This window comes from Canis lupus, chromosome 11, assembly GCF_048164855.1.
Source record: "Canis lupus baileyi chromosome 11, mCanLup2.hap1, whole genome shotgun sequence".
Lineage (NCBI taxonomy): Eukaryota > Metazoa > Chordata > Mammalia > Carnivora > Canidae > Canis > Canis lupus.
In genome coordinates, this window is record NC_132848.1 from 59,002,095 (window position 1) to 59,023,394 (window position 21,300).

At 37.1% G+C, this 21,300-nt stretch overlaps 2 protein-coding genes across 15 annotated transcripts in view; one reads left to right on the forward strand and one right to left on the reverse strand.

The window, feature by feature from the left end:
* Window positions 1-1,124: 1,124 nt before the first annotated feature.
* Window positions 1,125-21,300, reverse strand: part of CCDC88A (coiled-coil domain containing 88A) — a 138,824-nt gene continuing 118,648 nt past the window's right edge. For 2 of the 14 annotated variants that reach the window (XM_072768416.1, XM_072768415.1), the window contains exons 26-33: window positions 19,859-19,942; window positions 18,662-18,865; window positions 17,985-18,056; window positions 16,918-16,998; window positions 14,637-14,905; window positions 13,990-14,452; window positions 9,720-9,819; window positions 6,514-9,199 (exon numbers count right to left, since the gene is read on the reverse strand). In XM_072768416.1, the coding sequence (XP_072624517.1) occupies window positions 9,755-9,819; window positions 13,990-14,452; window positions 14,637-14,905; window positions 16,918-16,998; window positions 17,985-18,056; window positions 18,662-18,865; window positions 19,859-19,942 (1,238 nt within the window). In that variant the 3' untranslated portion in view covers window positions 6,514-9,199; window positions 9,720-9,754. Of the gene's footprint in view, window positions 1,730-6,513; window positions 9,200-9,719; window positions 9,820-12,571; window positions 14,453-14,636; window positions 14,906-16,917; window positions 16,999-17,359; window positions 17,447-17,984; window positions 18,057-18,661; window positions 18,866-19,140; window positions 19,337-19,858; window positions 19,943-21,300 lie in introns of those variants that run through there. The other 12 variants (XM_072768407.1, XM_072768405.1, XM_072768411.1 and 9 more) reach the window with 10 other exon arrangements.
* Window positions 2,639-4,158, forward strand: LOC140600253 (prolyl-tRNA synthetase associated domain-containing protein 1). Its single transcript, XM_072768420.1, has 2 exons — window positions 2,639-2,795; window positions 3,635-4,158. Exons 1-2 carry the CDS (start codon window positions 2,712-2,714, stop codon window positions 4,067-4,069), a joined length of 519 nt encoding a protein of 172 aa, XP_072624521.1. The 5' UTR covers window positions 2,639-2,711; the 3' UTR covers window positions 4,070-4,158.

Here is a 21,300-nt window from a genome sequence, read left to right on the forward strand (position 1 = left end):
GCACCAACCCAGGCCTAACACCCTTCTTCTGGGCTCCTAAAGCATCCACATCATGCCACTATTGTTGCAGCACATTTTCTTGGGTTTATCCTTGTGAATATTTCAGTCCTCTTTGCTAGATTTTAGGGTTTTGAGGGCAAAAAATGTGGTATATAGAGATGTTCCATAAGATATGCTGAGGAGACACAGATTATGGAGAGCACTTTTTCCCTATTGTTTCACTTGCTTGGGGGTATGTACAGCTTCTTAGGATGGTTTTCAATTTACCTGTTCTGGAATTTGTTACATTCATAATGGGGATTTCTGACATTCTTCATCTAATAAATGCAATGTTGCCCAATCCCCACGATGTTGATAAATGTTTTGGCATTTTTATTTCCTTTACCAGGTAGGCTACAGTTATAACTGTTTCTTTTACTTTGAGCAGACTTAGATGAGGATCCCAGGTTTCATGCATCCTGGCATGTTCCATCCTGCCATTTTCCAGCTCTCTTTTCCAGATTCCATCCTTTTCTGGCAAATAACCATACTCTTCCTAATGATAACAAGAATCTTTAACTCAATACATTCTTGTAGAAATGCCACAAAACTGCTTGCTTATTAAGTTTTTTCCTGTTTGTAAAACAATTCAGTAAAGCGTATTTATCATGCTCTCTCTCTCCTAGAATTGTGAGATTTCTATAACTTTTTTTAAATTCAAGTTCTGCGACTAAATATCTAGTTCAAGCTCATGCTGATCATTTTGAATTTAATGTTTCATGTTGTTTCCAATGTAAATCTGAGATTGTATTTGCCCTGAAGACAAAGGACTATGCCAAGGGTAGATACCATTTCTTTTGTATTTAGTACAACGTTGACATACATGCTCGATAAATATTGCATTAAACTTGGGTTAGGATAGTTTTTAAACAGTGATAGGGGGCAGCCCGGGTGGCTCAGTGGTTTAGTGCCGCCTTCGGCCCAGGGTGTGATCCTCGAGACCCCGGATCGAGTCCCGGCTCCCTGCGTGGAGCCTGCTTCTCCCTCTGCCTGTATCTCTGCCTCTATTCCTCTGTATCTCTCATGAACAAATAAATGGAATCTTTAAAAAAAAAAAAACAAAAAAAAACAACAACAGTGATAGGTTCTTTTACCATAGATTTAGTTCCATTTTATTATAAAAATCTTTGGTTGTAAGACTTGCTTAGAGCAGGATACTTGGTCATTCTATCACAGGTAGACACAGGTAGACATTAGTGTCAGCCACGTGGGGAAAGGAAGGTAGTTTGGGCTGGGGTGGTGGAGGTGGTAAGTGGAAGGATTTGAGAAACTGTGATGGATTAGTTATAGGGTGTGTGTGTGGTGTGCTGGGGTGGAGGGGAGGAGAATTCATGCTTTGAATAATTGATGGCAGTTAATCTCCAAAAGATTTCTAGGTCAGAGGGCTCAACCGCCTAGACAATATGCAGATGCCGCCGCTGCCAGTTTGGGCTCTTTGCATTCCTCTTTTGTAGCTGTCGTGAAGATCCTACCCTGGGTTAATGTCTTCATACTTTTCCACACTTAACCTTTCTTGGTTACAACCAGATTCCAATTCTTCTTTCCCCCGTTTACTCTCAGTTCACCATGACCGGATTTGGGTTTTCTGGAACATCTTCAAATATTTAAGGACAGTTATTTGGGATATGTAGCATCTTCAAGTGGGTGATCTTTGCTATTCCAACGCTTTCTAGTTTCATTTTTGGAAAACCTAGAGAAAAAAGGGATGACTGAGGGGTTTCACAGGAGAATAGAAAACCTCCACCAAGAGGTAGGCACACCGCCTCTTGGAAAAGGGGACCTGTGGTTGCCACTGTTAATTGTAGATGAATAATAATAGTTACTTGTAGATGAATAATAAAAGGTAACCTTCCGAAAAGGTCACATGTAAAATCCTAATTCATAAGTTACAAGTTGAAAAGTCATAAAGGAATAGGCATTTTGACCCCCTCCGCCTCCCCTCTCCTTGTCGGTTCGAGGACCTCACCTCGGAGGTTCCCCGGGTAACATCTGAAACCTCGCACCCGCATCGGCAGAGCGGGGGAAAGCCGGGGGGGGGGGGGCCGCCCGCTCCCTAGGCCTCCTGGCAAGTTCCACAGCCACGGAAGTCGCGGGAGGCGCGCCTTGGGCGGCCCCCACCTCCGCATGCACCTGCCGGGATTCTGGGATTCTGAGCTCGTGCAGAGGCCTCCAGGGGCTTCAGGCACAAATCTGTCCCGATGGTTTCAACAACTCATGACTCTCAAAGCCGGCACAGGCGCAGTGGGCCGAAGGGACGCGTCAAGGCCAGGGGGAGGGGCAAGGAGCTCGTGTGCCCGGGCCTGCCGGGGGATCCCATCTTCTCCAGGACCTTCGGCAACGCTCCCTACGCTTAACCCCTTAGGCGGCCCTGATCTGTTTACACGGCAGCTACCGGGAGCCTGGGGAGCCGGAAGCGGGGTGGGGGAGGCAATGAGGAAGCACGTGCCTTCCGCCCGTGGAACGCGCGCGAACCACCCCCGAAGCCTTCCCGCCGGGCAATCTCCGCAGACGACTTCCGGGGAGGCGACGGGGGGGGTCGGGGAGGAGCGAGGGGAGAGCCCGCCTCCGGAAGGCGCCGCCCGGACTTCCGGGTACTTCCGCCCCGGCCTCCCGGAAGCCCCGCCCACCCGGCCGCTGCCCCGCCCTGTCTCTGCGCGGGCCACGGCGGCGGCATGGCGGGCGCGGACTTGCGGGCGGCGCTGGAGCAGCGGCTCGGCGCCCTGGCCATCCGTACGGAGGTCGTGGAGCACCCGGAGGTGAGACGCTGCTGCCGGAGGGGTGGGCTCCGCTGCGGCGGCCTCGGGCGGGGCCGTAACGTGCCGCGGAGACGTGGGGTCCAGCACAGTCCCCGGGCTCCAGAGCCCAGCAGGGACCCGACGGAGCATCGGAGGCCTTTCGGGACTGAGACGTTGTTGCGGGAAAACTGGACGTTTTCCTCCTGGATCGATTTGGCCACATTTCGTCTTGACGCGCTTTGACATCTTACACTGGTCAGCGTGCCCGCTCTTCGGCGTGGGTCGGGTACCAGGCCTGGGCCATCCCCGTGGGGTCAGCGTGACCTGGTGACTTGCACCGCGCACGGGCCCCGCTAATGCTAATAGCGAGCTGTGGTCATCCTCGCGGGGTGGACGCCGTGAACGCCTTCAGCTTTGCGGATCTAACATCAAGACGACATCGCCTCCTAGGACCGTCGTCCCCGCTGCGTGGTTCACCTACTCTCCGCCGCCTTCCCTGTGCACAGGGTGGCCCGCAGCCCAGGGCCCGCCCGCCTGCCCGCTCGCCCTCGTCGTCAGAGGGGTGTGGAGGTTGTCCCGTGGTCTGGGTGTAACGGAATAGTAAGGAACAGGAATCTGGGTTATGAATTTTCAGTACCAATAGCTTAAAGAAAAAAAAAAAAAACCCAAACCCCACTGTAGGAGTAGGAATGCTTGGCCAGGACGCTGGCCTCAGAGGCCTTGAGATGAAGGACTGCCAGGGCCAGGCGGATTACTTGGTAATGGACTGGGAACGGGTCCCCCCAGCGACATCCACTGCACTGAGCAAGGGGAGCACGCGTACATGCATATTTTGAAACTTTTCATGTGATATTTTACAGGTGTTTACAGTTGAAGAAATGATGCCTCATATCCAGCATTTGAAAGGAGCACATAGTAAGAACTTATTTCTTAAAGACAAGAAGAAAAAAGGCTATTGGCTGGTGACTGTTCTTCATGATAGACAAATTAATTTAAATGATCTTGCCAAGCAGTTAGGTGTTGGGAGTGGAAATCTTCGGTTTGCTGATGAAACAGCCATGCTAGACAAACTGAAAGTTGGCCAAGGCTGTGCCACACCTTTGGCACTCTTCTGTGATGACGGAGATGTGAAATTTGTACTGGATTCAGCTTTTTTGGAAGGTGGACACGAAAAGGTGTACTTTCATCCAATGACCAATTCTGCAACCATGGGATTGAGCCCTGAAGACTTTCTCACATTTGTGAAAAAGACAGGACATGATCCCATAATACTACGTTTTGATGAAAACAACTAATTGGGCTGAAATTTAGGATACATTCATTTCTGAAAGTGATTTTCTTACTTGTAATTTTTAAAAAGCATTAAAAGTGATAATATTTAGTACCTTGGTTTGGTGACTAAATCATTTTAGAAGGAACAAACACTTCCTTTCAAAGGAGCTGCTTTTTTTTTAAATTATTATTATTACTTTTTAAGTAATCTTTACACCAATGTAGGGCTCAAACTCACAACCTTGAGATCCAGAGTCACGTGTTCAACTGACTGAGCCAGTCAGGTGCCCTATAAAGGGCTGCTTTTAAAAAGACACACTGAGGTAGTTTGAGTTCAGAGTCCACCTCCAATCCCCCATGACCAATACTCACTATAGGAATGCTTTCAACAAATAAGAGATTAACAGGGGGATCCCTGGGTGGCTCAGTGGTTTGGCGCCTGGCTTTGTTCTGGGCGCAATTCTGGAGTCCTGGGATTGAGTCCTGTGTCGGGCTCCCTGCAGGGAGCCTGTTTCTCCCTCTGCCTGTGTCTCTGCCCCTCTCTATGTCTGTCATGAATGAATGAATAAATAAAAATCTTTCTTTTAAAAAAAAGAGTAGATTAACAACAAAACTGAGGCTAGTTAAGATTAACTATCTTACATCTTCTTTAGGGTGTTTACTTAAAAAAAGCAACTTCCAAAAATCACATGTCTACAATTACACTTACATTGTACATAGAGGGGGGAAAAGAAATATAGGAATATATTAAATTATTGATAGTGGTTATTGTTGGAGAGTGAGATTAAAGAAAGACTTGTTTAATCTTTTTCAGAGGTGAAAAAGGTGAACGTGGAAAAAGTTTTCTGTCCTGTAGAGTATATGAAATTTTACTCACCCCCCCCGCCCTTCAATTATGACATCTGATACAGTATAAGAACTCAGGATTATGTATTGTCAGCACTATAGAAGCTAGTTCATAATTGTGCAGTGAGAAACCTACTTTTTCAGTTAAATTAAAACCTTCATTAGTTGAGGGTCTAGACTACACTACAGAAATATCTAGAAATCTAGTCATGAAAATTCTCATTTTCTTACAGTACAATCAAATGGAATAGTGAGGTAACCATTTTTTCCTAAGTTTACTCAAAAGTAACTTCCATCTGGTAGTGATAGTGTAGCCAATTTGTTACAAAAGGCAGAGTAAGAGTAAAAACTTGTCATTTCTTGATATATAGGAGTAGAAACTACAAGTCTACTCATGACAGAATTTCTATAAAGAATGAATTTAAGTGATGTGGAATTAGTAAGATTTTCCATAAATGATAACATTCTAAGATGCCATGTTACTTTTTACCTGCTATTTACTACCTCTCTAGGAGGAAATTTTAGGTTGCTTTGCACATAAAATGAAAGTTTAATGAATAGAATCAAAGACACTGAGGATAGTAGACAGTGCCCTTCCCATCTTCTACTGAAAACAGGCTCCGAGAGACTAACCTGCCCAAGAATACACAGCTGGTTGCCTCAAACATTCTGCCTCCCAAAGGCTATAAATGAAAATGAAAGACACTGCTTTGTGCAATATATTATTGTATTTAAACCTATATGGGATTGACAGAACTGAGAGTCCATTCTTTTCCCAAACTTCCAATACTCATCTCTAAAAGATTTAGACAGAATCATCTCAACAATGTTATAGGTTATGTCTGAAAGACGGTTTCCAGGTCAAAGGGAAAGGCTAAAGATAATATTTAGCTAAATTATATGTTACGGTTTTTAAATGATTAACCACTTGTTATAAAAATCACCTGTTTTATTTCTTTTTATATCAATCAGTTTAAGTGAATGTTAAGCCAACTTAATTTTTTTAGGAGTAATAAAGTTAAAACTAAAATGAAAAATGAAATGTTTTTAAAAAGACAAATCAACCAAATGATGGTTTGTTACGAACTGGATTCCTGTGGCTGACAACAGGTATTACCAAGAAATCATCACTGCTATTCAACTCCAAATCCCTCAGTAGCATTACTTTTAAAGGAAATGTTACAGCTTTTATATTATTTGATTTGGTATTTAATAACAATTTTAAGTACAACGGCAAACATTGAAAGAGAACCCTTAGTAGAAAAGAAAAAGACAATTTAAAATCAGGTTTTGTTAAAGGGTGTTGTAAGTGCAACTTTATCCATAAGCATTCCTTTTAAGGCATTTTCACTCTTGTCCAAATATCTCAACATGTACATCAAGGTTTATATCACAAAATGGGCTCCTTTTGTATTACTCATTCAAGGCTTAAAGAAAAAATACATCTCAGGACTAAGTGTAGCAGAAAAGAAAAACACAAGAATTCACTTTTCTCATAAAAGTAACTTAAAATACAAAGTCATTGAGCATACATTATTACTCCTCATTGTAATTCCAGATTTGGTACAGTATCTTTTTTACTTCCTGACATAAACTGTTAAGACAGTGCGGGCTGTAATACTTCATTTGTGAGGTGGCTGCAATTCCATAGTATGCACAGTGATTTTTTTTTTTTTTAATAGGCTCTTACCATGCCTTGCATGAAAGGTGCTACATACAAACCTGTTACATGAACTCTTTGGTAACCACCAGTTCAAAAACATGGACCAAACCTTTCCACATGGCCAGATCTGAAGCACTTTATTGGAGCTCTTTGCTGAAGCTATTACCCTGTATATTAATTCTTCAGTTTCCTAGGGGGGTTAGGTGTTGATTTAGAAGACAGCCAGACAAAAAGCATGTCAGGCCCTAGTCAGGAAAGTGGCCCAGTAGGTTCCTAGGTAACCATACTATTTTGTTTGGCAGAAGCAGTTTATCTAAGGGAAAGGAGTGACTTCCTACTAAGTTTGCTTCTTAATCTTTTGGAGAATGTAAAATATTCATGAGGTTATTATCTAGTCCTTTCTTGAAATGGTATGGAAAAGGTGATGAATATAATTGAGAATATTCCTACTTTTGCTGTCTCGAGTGTTCCCTTGGTTGTCTCTAACTGCACTTTCTCAAGGTCAGCCTCCTCATCCTCAGATTCCAAACTATATAGGCCGCCCCTAAACATGTTCTGTGTGAAGCAATAATGTGCTGCTTAAGTCAACAGGTTCTCTATTTTAGGACATTAGTGTTCTGGAGAGGTCAAGGTATGGTATGAGTCACCCTTACTGGGCCACTTCCTATTCATTAAATTCCAACTTTCAGTAACTGTCCTGGGATGTGTCCTAGTTGTGCAAATTAGATGCTAGTTAATATAAATCTAAGTTACCCACTTACTGTATTTAGCTAAAACATAACTTCTATATTTACTTTCAATTTACCCACCTAAAAATGAATTTACATTTTTTACATGCAAGTATCTCCAGACTGCCATGATGCCCATTATCAATTTGATACTTGAATCTGGGGAGTCACAATGGAGAGAGATGTTTCAAAGTCTAGAGAATACGTTTTAAATATGTCTGTTGTGCAATAGTTGTATTTTAGTAAGAATCCTTTGTATTTACATTTACATAGCACCTTTCATCCAAGAATTTAAAAGTGATTTAATTTTACAGCATTATTTGGCGGCAAAACCTAAGTTAATGGTGGCATTAAGTTAAGTAAGTCCAAGTTCTCTAAATTCCTTTTTAATTTCTGGTCAACTATACATGCGGTCTTTCTTTTCATTAATAGTCTTTCTGAAAGTAGACTATGAACACAATACTGCTAACTGGCCTACCAAAAAGAGAGAAGGAGAGGGAGAGAGGGAAAGGGGAAGAGGAGAAAAAGAGGGAAGGGAGGCAGGGAGAGAGACACACACATTTCTCAGGGCTACTAGGTTAGTGATGAAACATAGTTCCTAAACCACACACTATGAATATGGAATTATTCCAAAAAGATTTTTAGAGCTGGTAATGAGAGCCTAAGAAGTATACTGTTAAAATAAAAAAGTCATTTTCTTTCTGACTTCAGACCTTTAAGATTATTCTGATATTTATGTTAAATAATGAATGCATTAATAAGTATCATATCAATGCATTTTTTGATTTCATAAGAAAATAAAACTGTGATATAAAATTGAAGCTACAAAAAAACTGATGTTTCCCTGGGTTAACTAAATCTACTTTTTTTGTGCTTCTTTCAAATGTTTAAGTTAACAAATGCATACAAATATTTCAAAAGTACCAATAACAGTTACCAACTTTAATGTAATATTATAAAGGACGAAAACAGAAAAGTTCTTATTAATACGTGATAACCTTAAAAATAAATGAGTTCTTGGCAAAATGCAGATCATAGTAAATTATTTACACTTTTTTTTTTTTTTTTGCCATAAGAAAACTTCTTAAGCAACAGTCAGCTCTCATGTAAAAAACAAACACACATACATAACCCAATACTAAAGAAGGGAAATGAATTTAAACACAACAGCATTATCTTGGGAATGTGATTTGCTGGAAAACCACCTTACTAAAAAAGTTTCAGAAAAACACTCTTTTTAATTATCTTGGATCCATGTGTGAATGCTTAGTGTTGCTTAATGGGGAATACAGAAAGATTAATATTACTGTAAATTTTTTATAGCTCCTATTTTTCAGATTTATCTTATAAACTGAATTTCTTTTGCAGTGCATCAAAATAATTGGTTAAAAAAAAAGAAAGAATATCAACACATGCAGTCTGCTAACCAAATAAGGCTCTGACATGCCAAAACAATGTTCTCTGTATCTTGATATATAGTACATTCCACAACATACTACAGCATTTAATTTAGATTTACACAACTAAATATAAATGGCTAGAATTTGGCTAATACTTAGCAGAAGCATTAAGCAAACATGGATAAATTCATAAACAAATGACGAAAGAAGTAGATTGTTCTTGGAGTACTTCTTGAAATCCTAATACCTTGGTCCTTAGTGAGAGAACATCCTTTATTCGGTAGATCTTAACAATGTATAGTAAGTCCTAAAACCTTCTAAAAATTTTGGCAGTTGACTCCAGTAGTGCTCCTTGATTCAAGGAAGGAATGAAGGTTTTGTATTTCTTGCCTGCTCTAGTCACGAAGGATTGTTTAAAGTCTCCTTAAAGATTTTTAAAATGATTCCTATAGTTGGGTGTCTTGTTACTTCAGAAATAAAGGCTTCACACTGAGAAACTGAAGGACACTTTTCTCTCTGTATTTAGTTGGAAGGTAGAAAGAAAGAAAATATAAGAAAAGCTTGAAGATAAGAGAGAGATAAAATACAGAGCAGCCACTGTAAGAACAACATGCACCAGATATTTCTTCTATAGAAATGAGAAAGTGACAGAAAGAGACAATTTTTCTTTGAGTGGCTCTTCATAGAAAAGGTTATTCCTTGTTTATTCTCAATTATCAAAAACATTGTGGGAAAATTGTATTCTACCAAAAAAAAAAAAAAAGACTTCAAATTAAAAAAGGGATTCCTAAAACATTACTCACTAGTAAAATTAAATTAAGAAAAAAAATTTTTTAAAGGTTTGTTTCCTGCACTGACAGGCAAAAACTTACAGCAATCAATAAATCTTGCTTGACTAGTATGTAGGACAGAAAGTCATGAAATAAGCAAGCAATATTTACATCTGTTAATGCAATGTGCACTTGTTCTTATACGTAACATGGTTAGTTTGTATAAATGAGATTAATCTCATTTACATTTTAAGCAAGAAACTCACCACTGGGCCCACATGTCATGTAGTGGGTAATAGAATTAGGAGCTTTGTTGCTCCCTAGACCTGCTTTTTGAATTTCTGCTTTCTTGTACTTTGTCCACATCTGCAGGAGAAAAGCATTTCATGTTATTTAATCAAAGGTTAAACATATAATTCATGAAATTAAGAAACTAACGAACTCTTGTTGAGTAGGGCAAGGAGAAAGCATCTAACTCTGGGAAATTTATTAATCTGAAGGACACCTTATTACTTAAAGACTGATTATTGTATTTTAAAAGCCAGAAATAATATACTTGTGTCCTTTTAGTAGCATCAGATAGGTTTACTCACTATGTTTATTTACTAAATGGTCACAAATAGTTTTAAAATACAAAATAATCTTGCATGCAGCCACAGAAACATCCACAATGAAGTATTTGTTTTCTTTACTGAGAAAAATTTTATAGGCAGATAATATGCCTACTTTCACTATTACAGCTAAAACTACTTTGGTCAAAGGGGACCCAATGCCTAATAATGTCAGTTTACAATGTCATGCAAATAATAAGGGTATGATTTCTAGAAACTCAGGACAGGAATGTGAAAACTCTGAGTTTCACCTAAAATCAAGGTACTGAATCTCCAAGTAGTTTTCCAAGTAATCCTTTATAAGTCATAGGATATTAGAGGAACAAAGTGCAGCTGCTCAATTGAGTCAGAGTTGTTTAATTTTTATCTTTAAAAACAATAATAAAGAAGCTAAAATACTGGTGCATCTTTTTAAGACTTAAAGTAAGCAGTATGTTGATTTTTTAAAGTTTGGGAAACACTGGCTCTATATGAATTTTAACGTTATTCCCATGCTAGAAATTTGATTCCAAGTGCTATAAAGAAACATAAGAAACTGCTATTTTGAAAAAATTTTCTGACTTCACGGCAGATGAAAGTTCCTGGAGGAAGTCGAGACTGTATTCTCACAGACAATCCTCAAGACACACGGACATGGAATGGATCTGTCTTACATATACAGTGTGTATGGTATGCTCCTTTTGAAAACATATATACTATACTATAAACTATAGCAACTTGTGTTGGAAATACTTCTTTCCTTTAAAATAACCGCACAATTTTAATATAATAGCACAGGATTTCTCAATGTATTTTGCATATATAAGTTTAATACTTTAAATTTAAAGTGTATGGCCAGATTTATATCTAAAGAGTTGAAGTGGTTATGAAGTAATTCTTGATTCAAAGTGGAAAAGAATTAACACTAATTATTACATTTTAATCACTTGGCCCCCATCTAATCTCATTTATATTTACCATTAAATTTTATTATTAGGTAATAAAAAAAAAAAGAAGAGATGCCAAAAACATTTTTAATGTTAGGACTGATGATGAAACAACAGACAATAAAATAAGATAGATGTATCATGGTCAAAGTATATTAGGTGGCACTAAAAAATAAGAAAATTTTCTGATTGTGCTTATGTGATTATCTGCAGTAGAACCATTTTTAGTTAATAGCTAGCTGTGAGAAAATAAAAGTCAAAAATAAAAATGGAGGGATGCCTGGGTGGCTCAGTGGTTGAGCAGATGCCTTTCGCTCAGGGCGTGATCCTGGGGCCTGGGGTGGAGTCCCACATTGGGCTCCCTGTGGTGAGGCTGCTTCTCCCTCTGCCTATGTCTCTGCCTCTCTCTGTGTGTCTCTCATGAATAAAAGAATAAAATAAAAATGGAGAAGCTTTAGCCCCCACAATGATCTTGTTTAAGTTCTTGAGAATGGCTTAAAGGACAGAAATTTCATTAAGCAAAGATTCTCTATAGATTCTATTTCTTCGGCCCATTAACAATAATAATTTAATATAACAACATTTATAAAACAGTAACTTTCTCCCCATTTAGAAAGTTACATTTCAAAAAATTCCTTTTCATGGGATCCCTGGGTGGCGCAGCGGTTTGGCGCCTGCCTTTGACCCGGGGCGCGATCCTGGAGACCTGGGATCGAATCCCACGTCGGGCTCCCGGTGCATGGAGCCTGCTTCTCCCTCTGCCTGTGTCTCTGCCTCTCTCTTTCTCTCTCTCTCTCTCTCTCTGTGACTATCATAAATAAATAAATAAATAAATAAAAATTTAAACAAAACAAAAAATTCCTTTTCAGATACCAGGCTGAGTTATTAGCAGTAATATTTAGGCTGAATCAAAACAGCAAAAACATTCCAGAGAAAGGGCTAACACACACAACTCTAGAAGTAAGTGAATCAGGGTTATGGCTTTGTTTTGTTTTATTTTGTTTTTTTAAGTTCTGGGAGTTACAGATTCAAGTTTAGCTGATTCTGCTTTATTTTTTATTTATTTTTTTTAATATTTATTTATTTACGATAGTCACACACAGAGAGAGAGAGAGGCAGAGACACAGGCAGAGGGAGAAGCAGGCTCCATGCACCGGGAGCCCGATGTGGGATTCGATCCCGGGTCTCCAGGATCACGCCCCGGGCCAAAGGCAGGTGCCAAACCCCTGCGCCACCCAGGGATCCCTGATTCTGCTTTAAAAGTGTTATGAACACAGCAAGATAATTTTAAAGTTTATGACACTGGAGTCAGACTTAGAAAACATTTTATCTTATTATGGTTATTTCTTTAGCTAAAAGTTTATATTTATTTGTAGTTCTAAAATTTGTTCCACTAAAAACACACTTGTTTATTTAAATTCTAATGTTAATTTTATTTTAGTACAATGTACTCATTTAAAAAGCTGTTTTAAGGACACACACATATAATTTAATAAATATATTATAGAAGCAACAATCCTCACTACTTTGTAAACTTACTACCCTTTTTGAACAGAAGTAAAAATGCAAATTTCCAACACATTGAGTATTATTTGATTTATTTCTTTGAATCTATATAAAAAAAGAGCTGGCAAAACTAATGTATTAACTGATTCCAAGTAAAAAAATGTAATCTTGAAGGAAAGATGGTCCTTGAGTTCTTACATTTATCAGATGAAGGAAAATGAGGAAACAATACAAATGCTCCTAGTCACTATATAAGTAACATGTAAATCTGATGGGGTTTTTAAAGAATTACACTAAATTTATGAATATCAACAATGTTTTAAATCTGAACAATTATATAAATTGGGCAGTAGTTAATTGCTACAGAAAGTGTTAATGGAGTTACTATTTCTTTGAAAATAAAACAGCAGGACAGAAGACATAGTTAAATGGCAAAAGAAAATGACATCTTTTTACATAGTTTCCTTAACACTGTACATGTGCAATATGAAGTGCACATTCTGGGGGAGAAAAGGAGTAAAAGGAAAAGAGGGAAGGAAGAGGAGCAAAAAAGGAGGGAGGGAGAAAATGAGCATTCTTTTTTGGGAGCAACGAAGTAATTATGACTTGGAGATGCCTTCTTGATAATTATAGCATGCAACTATTTTAAGGTGCTTCCAGGTATCAAAGTAACAATCTCTTATCGGGTGACAAGAAATGTGAAAGAGGAGCATGTATTGTTAAGGTATTTTAAGTCATGCAGAAAATGTACAATGCAATTAATATATCATGCAGGCTTTGGTGTGGTTACACATTCATATTTACATACATGCCATCATGTACAAGTGAATACTATGCCACAATTTAAAAATAAAAATATAAGCCTAGCTAAATTATACTTTTCAACAGCAGCTCTTCAAATCAGATTAGAGAAGCACAGTGCATATCAAGTCACATCAGTATTATATTGTGCAGTTTTGATTATACACAACCATATTCATACCAAACAGTCTGATTATCTTCAGAAACCAATGCAGCTTCTGTGTCATCAGGATAGAAGCATGCAGGAGTACTAAGATTATTGCTATCTGCAGAAGACTGTGGGTTACTGCTACTAGGGCTCTGATTATCAGATAACTGTTCATTATCTTTCTTTGTAGCTTTATCCAAAGAGGCAGAAGCCTGGTCAGTTACTCTGGTGATTGGCCTGGGAGGTAACCCACTTATGTTACTAACTAGTTCTGTATTCAGGGATAAAAATGGCTGAGATGGATGAGCCACAGTAAATGACTGTACACTACTATCTTTAGCTGATATTCCAAATGCATCATTAGACATACTAATAATGGCAAAAGTTTGGTTTTGAAAATGTGACTTTTCGGTTCTTGAGTGTCTAGCCTGGACAAACAGAGACTTGGGTTTATCTGTAGCTAAATCATTTTGTGCATGAGAACCTACAGCATGGATTGGAGTATGAAGTGTATGAGAGGACCACTGGTGTAAAAGGTACTCACTAGATGCTGCAGTGATGCTGCTATCAGCAGTAGCTGGTGGTGAATCAACTGATATAGGTAGTCTACTGTCCTTGGTCAAAAAATCATGGATGCTTGTCCTTCGAGTAGTTCCTTCAGCAGTAGAGATCACACTGCTTGCACGAGGTAAAGTGGCATAAGGATTACTATCTTTTGATTGTCGTGATAGAGAAGTTTCTTTTACTAATTTTATCTTTCCTTGAGTGCCTAGTGTAGGTTTTCCTGGAGAGCTAATCAAGTAGGCATCTTCAGTCTTTCGAGGACCGGGTCTCACAAATTGTTCAGGCTTACTTGTCCGTCTATCGTAGAAGTCTCCTGGGGTTTTTCCACTTACCGACCTGGCCAGACCACAGCTAACTGGTTTGTTTTTTCCCAAAAAGTCAGAAGAAACAGACAAACTTTTCATTACTTCATCTAAAAGATTTTCTTGACTTGAGGATTTTATCTGTTAAAAAAGATATCACAGATTAGTGAATGCAGCCAAGCTTTTACTTTCCTGATATGTTAGACTGTGTGATATAAAATTGCTTGGAAGCACCCCTTAACTTAAAAAGAAGCTCTATAGTTCAGTCACAGAAGTTTAACTTGCAGTGTCAATCTAAATTAAAGTCCCAGCAGATAAGACTAACCTGTATTGAGGTAAGCTTGTTGCTTTCTTCTAAAAACTGCTGTAGAGTAACAACTTCACTTCCAGGGGAACCAGTTTTGATCTTGTGATGTGCTCGACTCTCTAATGATTCAGGCATTTTGTGCTGGAGCATTGGACTTGATCTGGTCTGTCTTTTCAAGTACTGGATTGGACTGCTACCACTGCTGGACCAAGCCTCATGATCATGAAGCAGGCTAAATTCTCCACTGCTGTGGCTTTGTGGCCTGCTTTGGATATTAACCGCACCTGCTTTTGGAGTAAATGGTGTGTTAACAGTTCAGTAACAGAAATGAGATAAAAAATATTTAAGTAATAACATTTGTTGACTGGATTCTTACAAATAGCTAAACTGAATTTCAAACTTTATTTAGAAATGGTTAGTAAACTGTGTTAATCTTTCATCAGTCTAACATTGTCTACCCTAGTCTTGTCTCATTTTGACAAATATTTTAAGTTCTACAAGGGCAAGTACTTGCTTTCTCCTCTACACTCAGAGCTAAACTACAAAGCAGGCACTCAATGCATCTGGATGAATAAGTGAATAAAAAAAATAAGTAAATAATACATTTTTTAAAATTCAGGTTTAGGTAACTTTCACAACTTAGAACAAAATATGATTATATTAATGTTAAATTATTTCAGAATGTTAAAACCAGAACAAAAATTCAGAAGTTAAAAAATTCTAATTCTTTGTCTCTCTATGAAATTTTCATTCTTTATTTGAAGGTATCTCTGCTCATCCTGAATGAATATAACCTTAAAGAAGTTTTTCCTAAGATTTAAAAAGTAGGCATATAAAGGAAAACCAATGGAGATATGATATAGTTACTTAGCAAATTCTAGTAAAAATACAAAATCAAATATGTTTTGTATTTTATTCTTTAATGTCCTAATCATCTCTGATTGTTCCTTCTTTTCACTTTTGGTATGTGACTATATAGCCTTAAAAGACTCAACTGAAGGCAGCCCTGGTGGCGCAGTGGTTTAGCACCGCCTGCAGCCCAGGGTGTGATCCTGGGATTGATTCCTGGGAATCGATTCCCACATCAGGCTCCTTGCATGGAGCCTGCTTCTCCCTCTGCCTGTGTCTCTGCCTCCTCTCTCTCTCTGTGTTGCTCGTGAGCAGATACATAAAATCTTAAAAAAAAAAAAAAAGACTCAACTAAGCTTGAGCAACTGTATAGAATGCAAATTACTAGTTCTGGAAAAAAGCTCCCTAATGTTTATGCTATTCTTCATGTGGATTCTAATTGATAGCAAACTTTATAGATATAGTATCAAGATGGAAATACAACTTTCCATGGTTTCCTAATCATAGAAAGTAAAGGGGGTCATGAAAGAATTTGGCTCAAGTTATATAACATTTTATAAACGGAAGATTTTCTTAAATTTTCAAATCAGAAAAGAAATATTTCATATTTTCAGACTAAATTTTTCTACTGGGTATAAGAACATGATTATAAAAATGAAAAAAACAATCCCTTCTTTGAGATCAGATTTCTCAGAGCACTGTAACAGAGTCATAGCATTAATGATAAAATAACAACTGAGACAAAATGATTTTATAATATAAAAAGCAATGGAACACATGTATTTGTTATAATTTGACAATTCCGGACTACAGAGAATAACTACTTTAACCAACTTTAATAATTTATTAAACAATTCCTGAATCCAAGTAGGCAGTACACCTTAGAGGAAAAAAGGCCTCTAGACGTTTGCATAAAAACCTCACCTTGGAAGGCATATTAAAAAATTAAGAAAAAAAATCTTGAGGTAATGCTTTATATAAGTTATGTGCATCCATTTGTCTTTTGTTATACACAAACACAACTGTCTTCTTGAATTAAAAAATGATTTCCCCTTATTTCAAGAATAAATTAAGCTATAATTATTTCTAAAACAGTTTCTGTAATGTGAGTTCAACATACATGCCTCATGAGAAATGGACAACCATTTTCAGGACAAAGACAAAACATAAGAAAAATAAGGACCTAAAGATATTTTTGAAGCTAAAAATTACATAAAAATATTCTGTCTGTGAAGATGCAAAATGGAAACCAAAATAACTGCTCCTGTTTTTACATTTATATATATTGTATACATTGTATTACAATGTAAAAATATAAAATGTGTGAACTATGTTCCAAACTTAGATGATCTGGATTTCATACTTTACCCCAGAAATTTCATCAATCTTCTAACTATAAAATCTGGAAATGGATGAACAATATTAATAAATTTACCTACAGCATGCATACCTTTGACTTCATGGAGTGAAGCATTATTATTACTATTGCTAGTGGATGTTCTGCTGCTATCAAGGCTGGCTGGTCTTGAAGCTAAATGAAAAAATCAGGAGACAGTGTGATAAAACTTCTATACATTGGAAGTTTTGGCTAATGACATTGAGCTTTTACATTCTGATCACAGAATGCTTTGAGGAAGCAATCATGCATACTATCACAGGCTGAGCATGCCCACAGAGTTGACTCTTACAGATTAGAGAGCAAATACATTTCCAGATAGTTCAGTTAGACACTTTAAAATTAGACACTTCTGAAACACTAGTTCAGACTCAAAGAAAAGAAGTACATATTTAGATTTGGAAATGATTTCTAAATGGATACCAGAACTGTTTTGGTGGAATAAAATGACACACCAAAAAAGAAAAAAAAAAGTGCTAGTGATTAGGTCACTTACAACAGATCAGACAAGGAACCCTGCACACTGCAGAGATGCCACGAACAGGAGGAACATGAGCATCTGCACAGTTAATGTCCTCCATTCCTATCCGTACAAGGGAAACAATTGCAGAGTTAACATGACCCTACCTTATTTCTTAAAATCCTGCTTATATATAAAATTCCCTCAACATGTTATCCATTTATTACTAGTTTAGTTTGGCAAGATACGGTTTTGTAGATGTCTCCAGAAACTTAAAAATCTGAAATGTTCAACACTGCAGAAAATGTGGTTTCTCAGAGTTCATCCTTTACCAAAATAAGTATTTTTTAAACCAATGGTAAATGCGTTTCTCATAACTTTAACCTTATACCAAAATGGCAACAAAATTACCTTTGAGCACACTGTGCAGGCATACTTTATAAATGACCTTGACCAAAACAGAGACTACTTAGATGAAGCAATAACCTTAAAAGGGGCAAAAGGGAGTATTAGGTTTGGAGAAATGGCAGCAGTAGGGATGAGATGCAGGTTAGAGAAAACATGCTTGCTGGCAATGCCACATTCACCAAATCAATGCCAGAGCCTCAGCATTCCCATTCTGTATGTAATATGTACTCTCTAAATAAAGTTTATATCTTACCATGAACTCTTGATCCCGTACTAGAATCATCACTAATACCTTGTGGACTTATGTCTTCAAAGGATGTAGTATCTACATAAAATAGCAAAATGGATATGAAAACATTTTTAAACAAAAAAAAAAACATAAAATGTCATTTATGCAGATAAGGATATTCTTTTTCAATCACATATAATACATCTTGATTTAACATATTTCATAGACTCAACCAGAAACTGGAACTAGGAATAAGAAACAGAATAGTTGTGATGAGGGTTGACTTGCTTAACACCGGAAGCAGTGAAAGAGTCTCCCCAAGGACCCTGCAAAGCAAAGCAAGAGCCTGGGTTGCTCTACGTGGTTCTGTTTGAAGTTGTAGTGTTTTCAGTTTTTTTTTTTTTTTTTTTTTTTAAAGCTTCTATCATCACTTTTTCCCTTTCTTACTCTTTAGTTGGCTTACTTTTCCTTTTCTTGTTAGTTCATTAGCTGTTTATTATGGAAGGCCTAGGAAAGATTTTAATTATTTGTATGATGTTTTAAATTTTTGAAATGATTTGAAAATTCTCTCAAATCGAATCCAGACTGTTTTGATAAATTATTTCAGGTTGTTGCTGTCAAAAAAGTACACAAGGAAAAGTCAAATTAAAATTCCTGTTGCCAACAGTTACACCACAGTGCAAAGAGCAGACGGCCTATACCTTTATTATTAACCAACTGCTTGGATCTGAAGCCTGTAGAAGAGTTGACAGTTGAAAAGTTGATGGCTGTAGTAGAGAAGGCCATAGCTCCCAATTCTTTTCTCCTTTTACCCGTTGGAATATCATCAGGAACCTCCAAATTCTCAGTACTACCTGTCCACTGTCCTCCTGCTAGGACCATGGACTGCACCAGGTCATTCATGGCTGGGATGCAAATGAAAGCAAATGAATCAGCATGGTTAATGTATCTATTCTTATTTCTATCTTGTATTATAAATGATCTGGTTTTTGTCTATGGATTAATGCAAGTGAATATCAAAGACTATAACCACAAGGTCATTCGAATTATGACATGCATTCAGCTGAATGAAATGAGTAGGCCAAAGGCTAATAAATTTCAGTAAATATTTTTATCCCACCTCCACCCCCTTTAAAGATAGGAAAAGGAATTTTACTCTGTACAACTGCCATGCTTTTGCGCAGTGATGTGCAATATAATTAGAAGCCTTCATAATGTGGTTTTGTGATGACAGAAATGGAATGAATAAAGGTAAGATGGAGAGCAGTTCTTATACAGCATCATTATTGAAAATGACAAAGAGTCCTTGGTCAGAGCAGGTTACTGAAGAAATCATTCATTTTATGAATCAAATAAGTATACCATTCAATAAAAACCTGAAAGAGATGATATCCAAAGTGACAGACATTTAATGTGATTATGTAATTACCCATACCACTTAAAAAAACAGTATTAATATATAAAGAATGACAAACGTTTTCAAGGGTTACAGGCCATTTTATTTATTTATTTATTTAAGTTAGTTCATTAAGAAAATAAATCCCTAATGCTAAAGGTTTTGTTGTATTTTAAGTAAATTTCTTTGGGAAAAAAGTCTCTATGGCATAGAAAATTAAAGGTGTTTTTTTTTTTTTCTGCCAACTTTTAGAAGGCACTGGAAATTTTAAGTATATTACATGTATGACTAAACATATGCATGTATGTATCAGTGAACATACATAGGATGCAAATTCAGTGCCAGTTTTGAAAAAAAATATCCTTCCAGCTCCTTGAATTAGAGGAAGACTGCACTTTGCAAAATAAGAAAAGTGGCACAGTCCAGAGAAAGGTTAGTGAAAAATTAGTAATGGAAGCCAGTGTAGTCATTTGAAAGAAGCTGAACTGTCATAAAGTCTTACACATGGAACGACGGTAGCAGGCCTTCATTTTGTCTTTATCCTTCGGTCTGTTCCTCAAAAAGGGCAGTCTTTTCAGTGCAACCACTTTAATGTCAGAGCATGAGGAAAAACAGAAACAGAAAAATGAAAGAAAAAAGGGAGAAGAACAGATGGGAGTTAAATGTTGAAAATTAAGGACAGAAATGAATGTCTGAGTTTCAGCTATGTATGCTATACTAAAGCTATTATTCTCATGTTGCTGAGTGATAATGAAATATGAAATATGTACTTTGACACTTTAAAATACTTGGAAAGCACTGAAGACAATGATGAGGAAACATATATTTTGAAAGCTTGATTGGCTAAAGTCCTATAAACACAGGAACTGATTAGAAGTACTTACTGAAAGAAAAATTTTCCTAATTAAGCTGTAAAGGTTTATCTTTAAAATTAGGGCTAGTGGTGGGCCATGATGAAAATCTACAAGCTTTTCAATCCTCTGTTTTAACTTTTTAAATAAAAAGACTTCATTTCAGAAGAAAAGTGACTTAGGAAAATACATATTCTAAAAAAGTATTCTAGTAATATAGATCAACAAAAACTAGGGTACCCAGGGAATGTTTAAAACAATCTAAAGAAACTTTAAAACTTCATTATTTTCTTAAACTTTAATAAAGAAAATAGACAATTATTTTTTGGGTTCATTTGAATTCTGGTGCATTGTTCAAAGCACCACAAAAATATTTATTTTTTCAAAAGATGACATGAGCAGTTGTATTCATTTCATTTTGCAAAAGGTTGGCTAGGCAAAAGAGAAAAGCTAGCACTAAGCTCTGTTAGGACTAAAAGATAAGGAGGCACCCTAATGCAAGCAAAAATGACACAGAAATATGTATTTATAACACTTTAAGATATTTTGAAGGGCTTTTTAGGTGACTTTATTAAAAAAACAAAGGTAGCATTTTGCAGAAAAATTCTATAAATGAAAGTTAGTGTTATAACTAAAGTAGGTATCAGTATAAAAATTAAAATGCTCATTAGAGTCACTAATATTCTTGGGTTATATTTTAATAAGATTCAAATATAAAAAACTGTTACACCTTTTGTAACTGCAATTTAGGAGTCAGGGAAGCAACGTGAATAAAGACTTAACAGCATATTGTACATAGCCTTAATAACGATACTCCTCAAGGTTTGCCATCATCTTGTAAATAATCAAAGTTCTGACAAACTGACAAGTATCATCCATTAAAGAGAATGCAATGGACGTACAGCTTTTTAACTTATTTGATTGCTATTAGGAACAGTCGTGATTCATTTAAGCTTTTAATTTGACCTATTTCTTTGCTAGCTTGGTAAACACAGCTGTTTTTAATGATTAAAAAGAAATGAACTGAAAGCAATGTAAAAATGGACACTTAGCTAAAACAAAGCTGAGTGGTTGCAGCATGCACATGTTGTCT

What these genes read in the sequence shown, in the direction of transcription:
- LOC140600253 (XM_072768420.1), top strand. Translation starts at nt 2,712, where the DNA reads ATGGCGGGCGCGGACTTGCGGGCGGCGCTGGAGCAGCGGCTCGGCGCC. An exon ending in AGGTCGTGGAGCACCCGGAG is followed by an intron (nt 2,796 to 3,634) that starts GTGAGACGCTGC and finishes GATATTTTACAG; the next exon opens with GTGTTTACAGTTGAAGAAAT.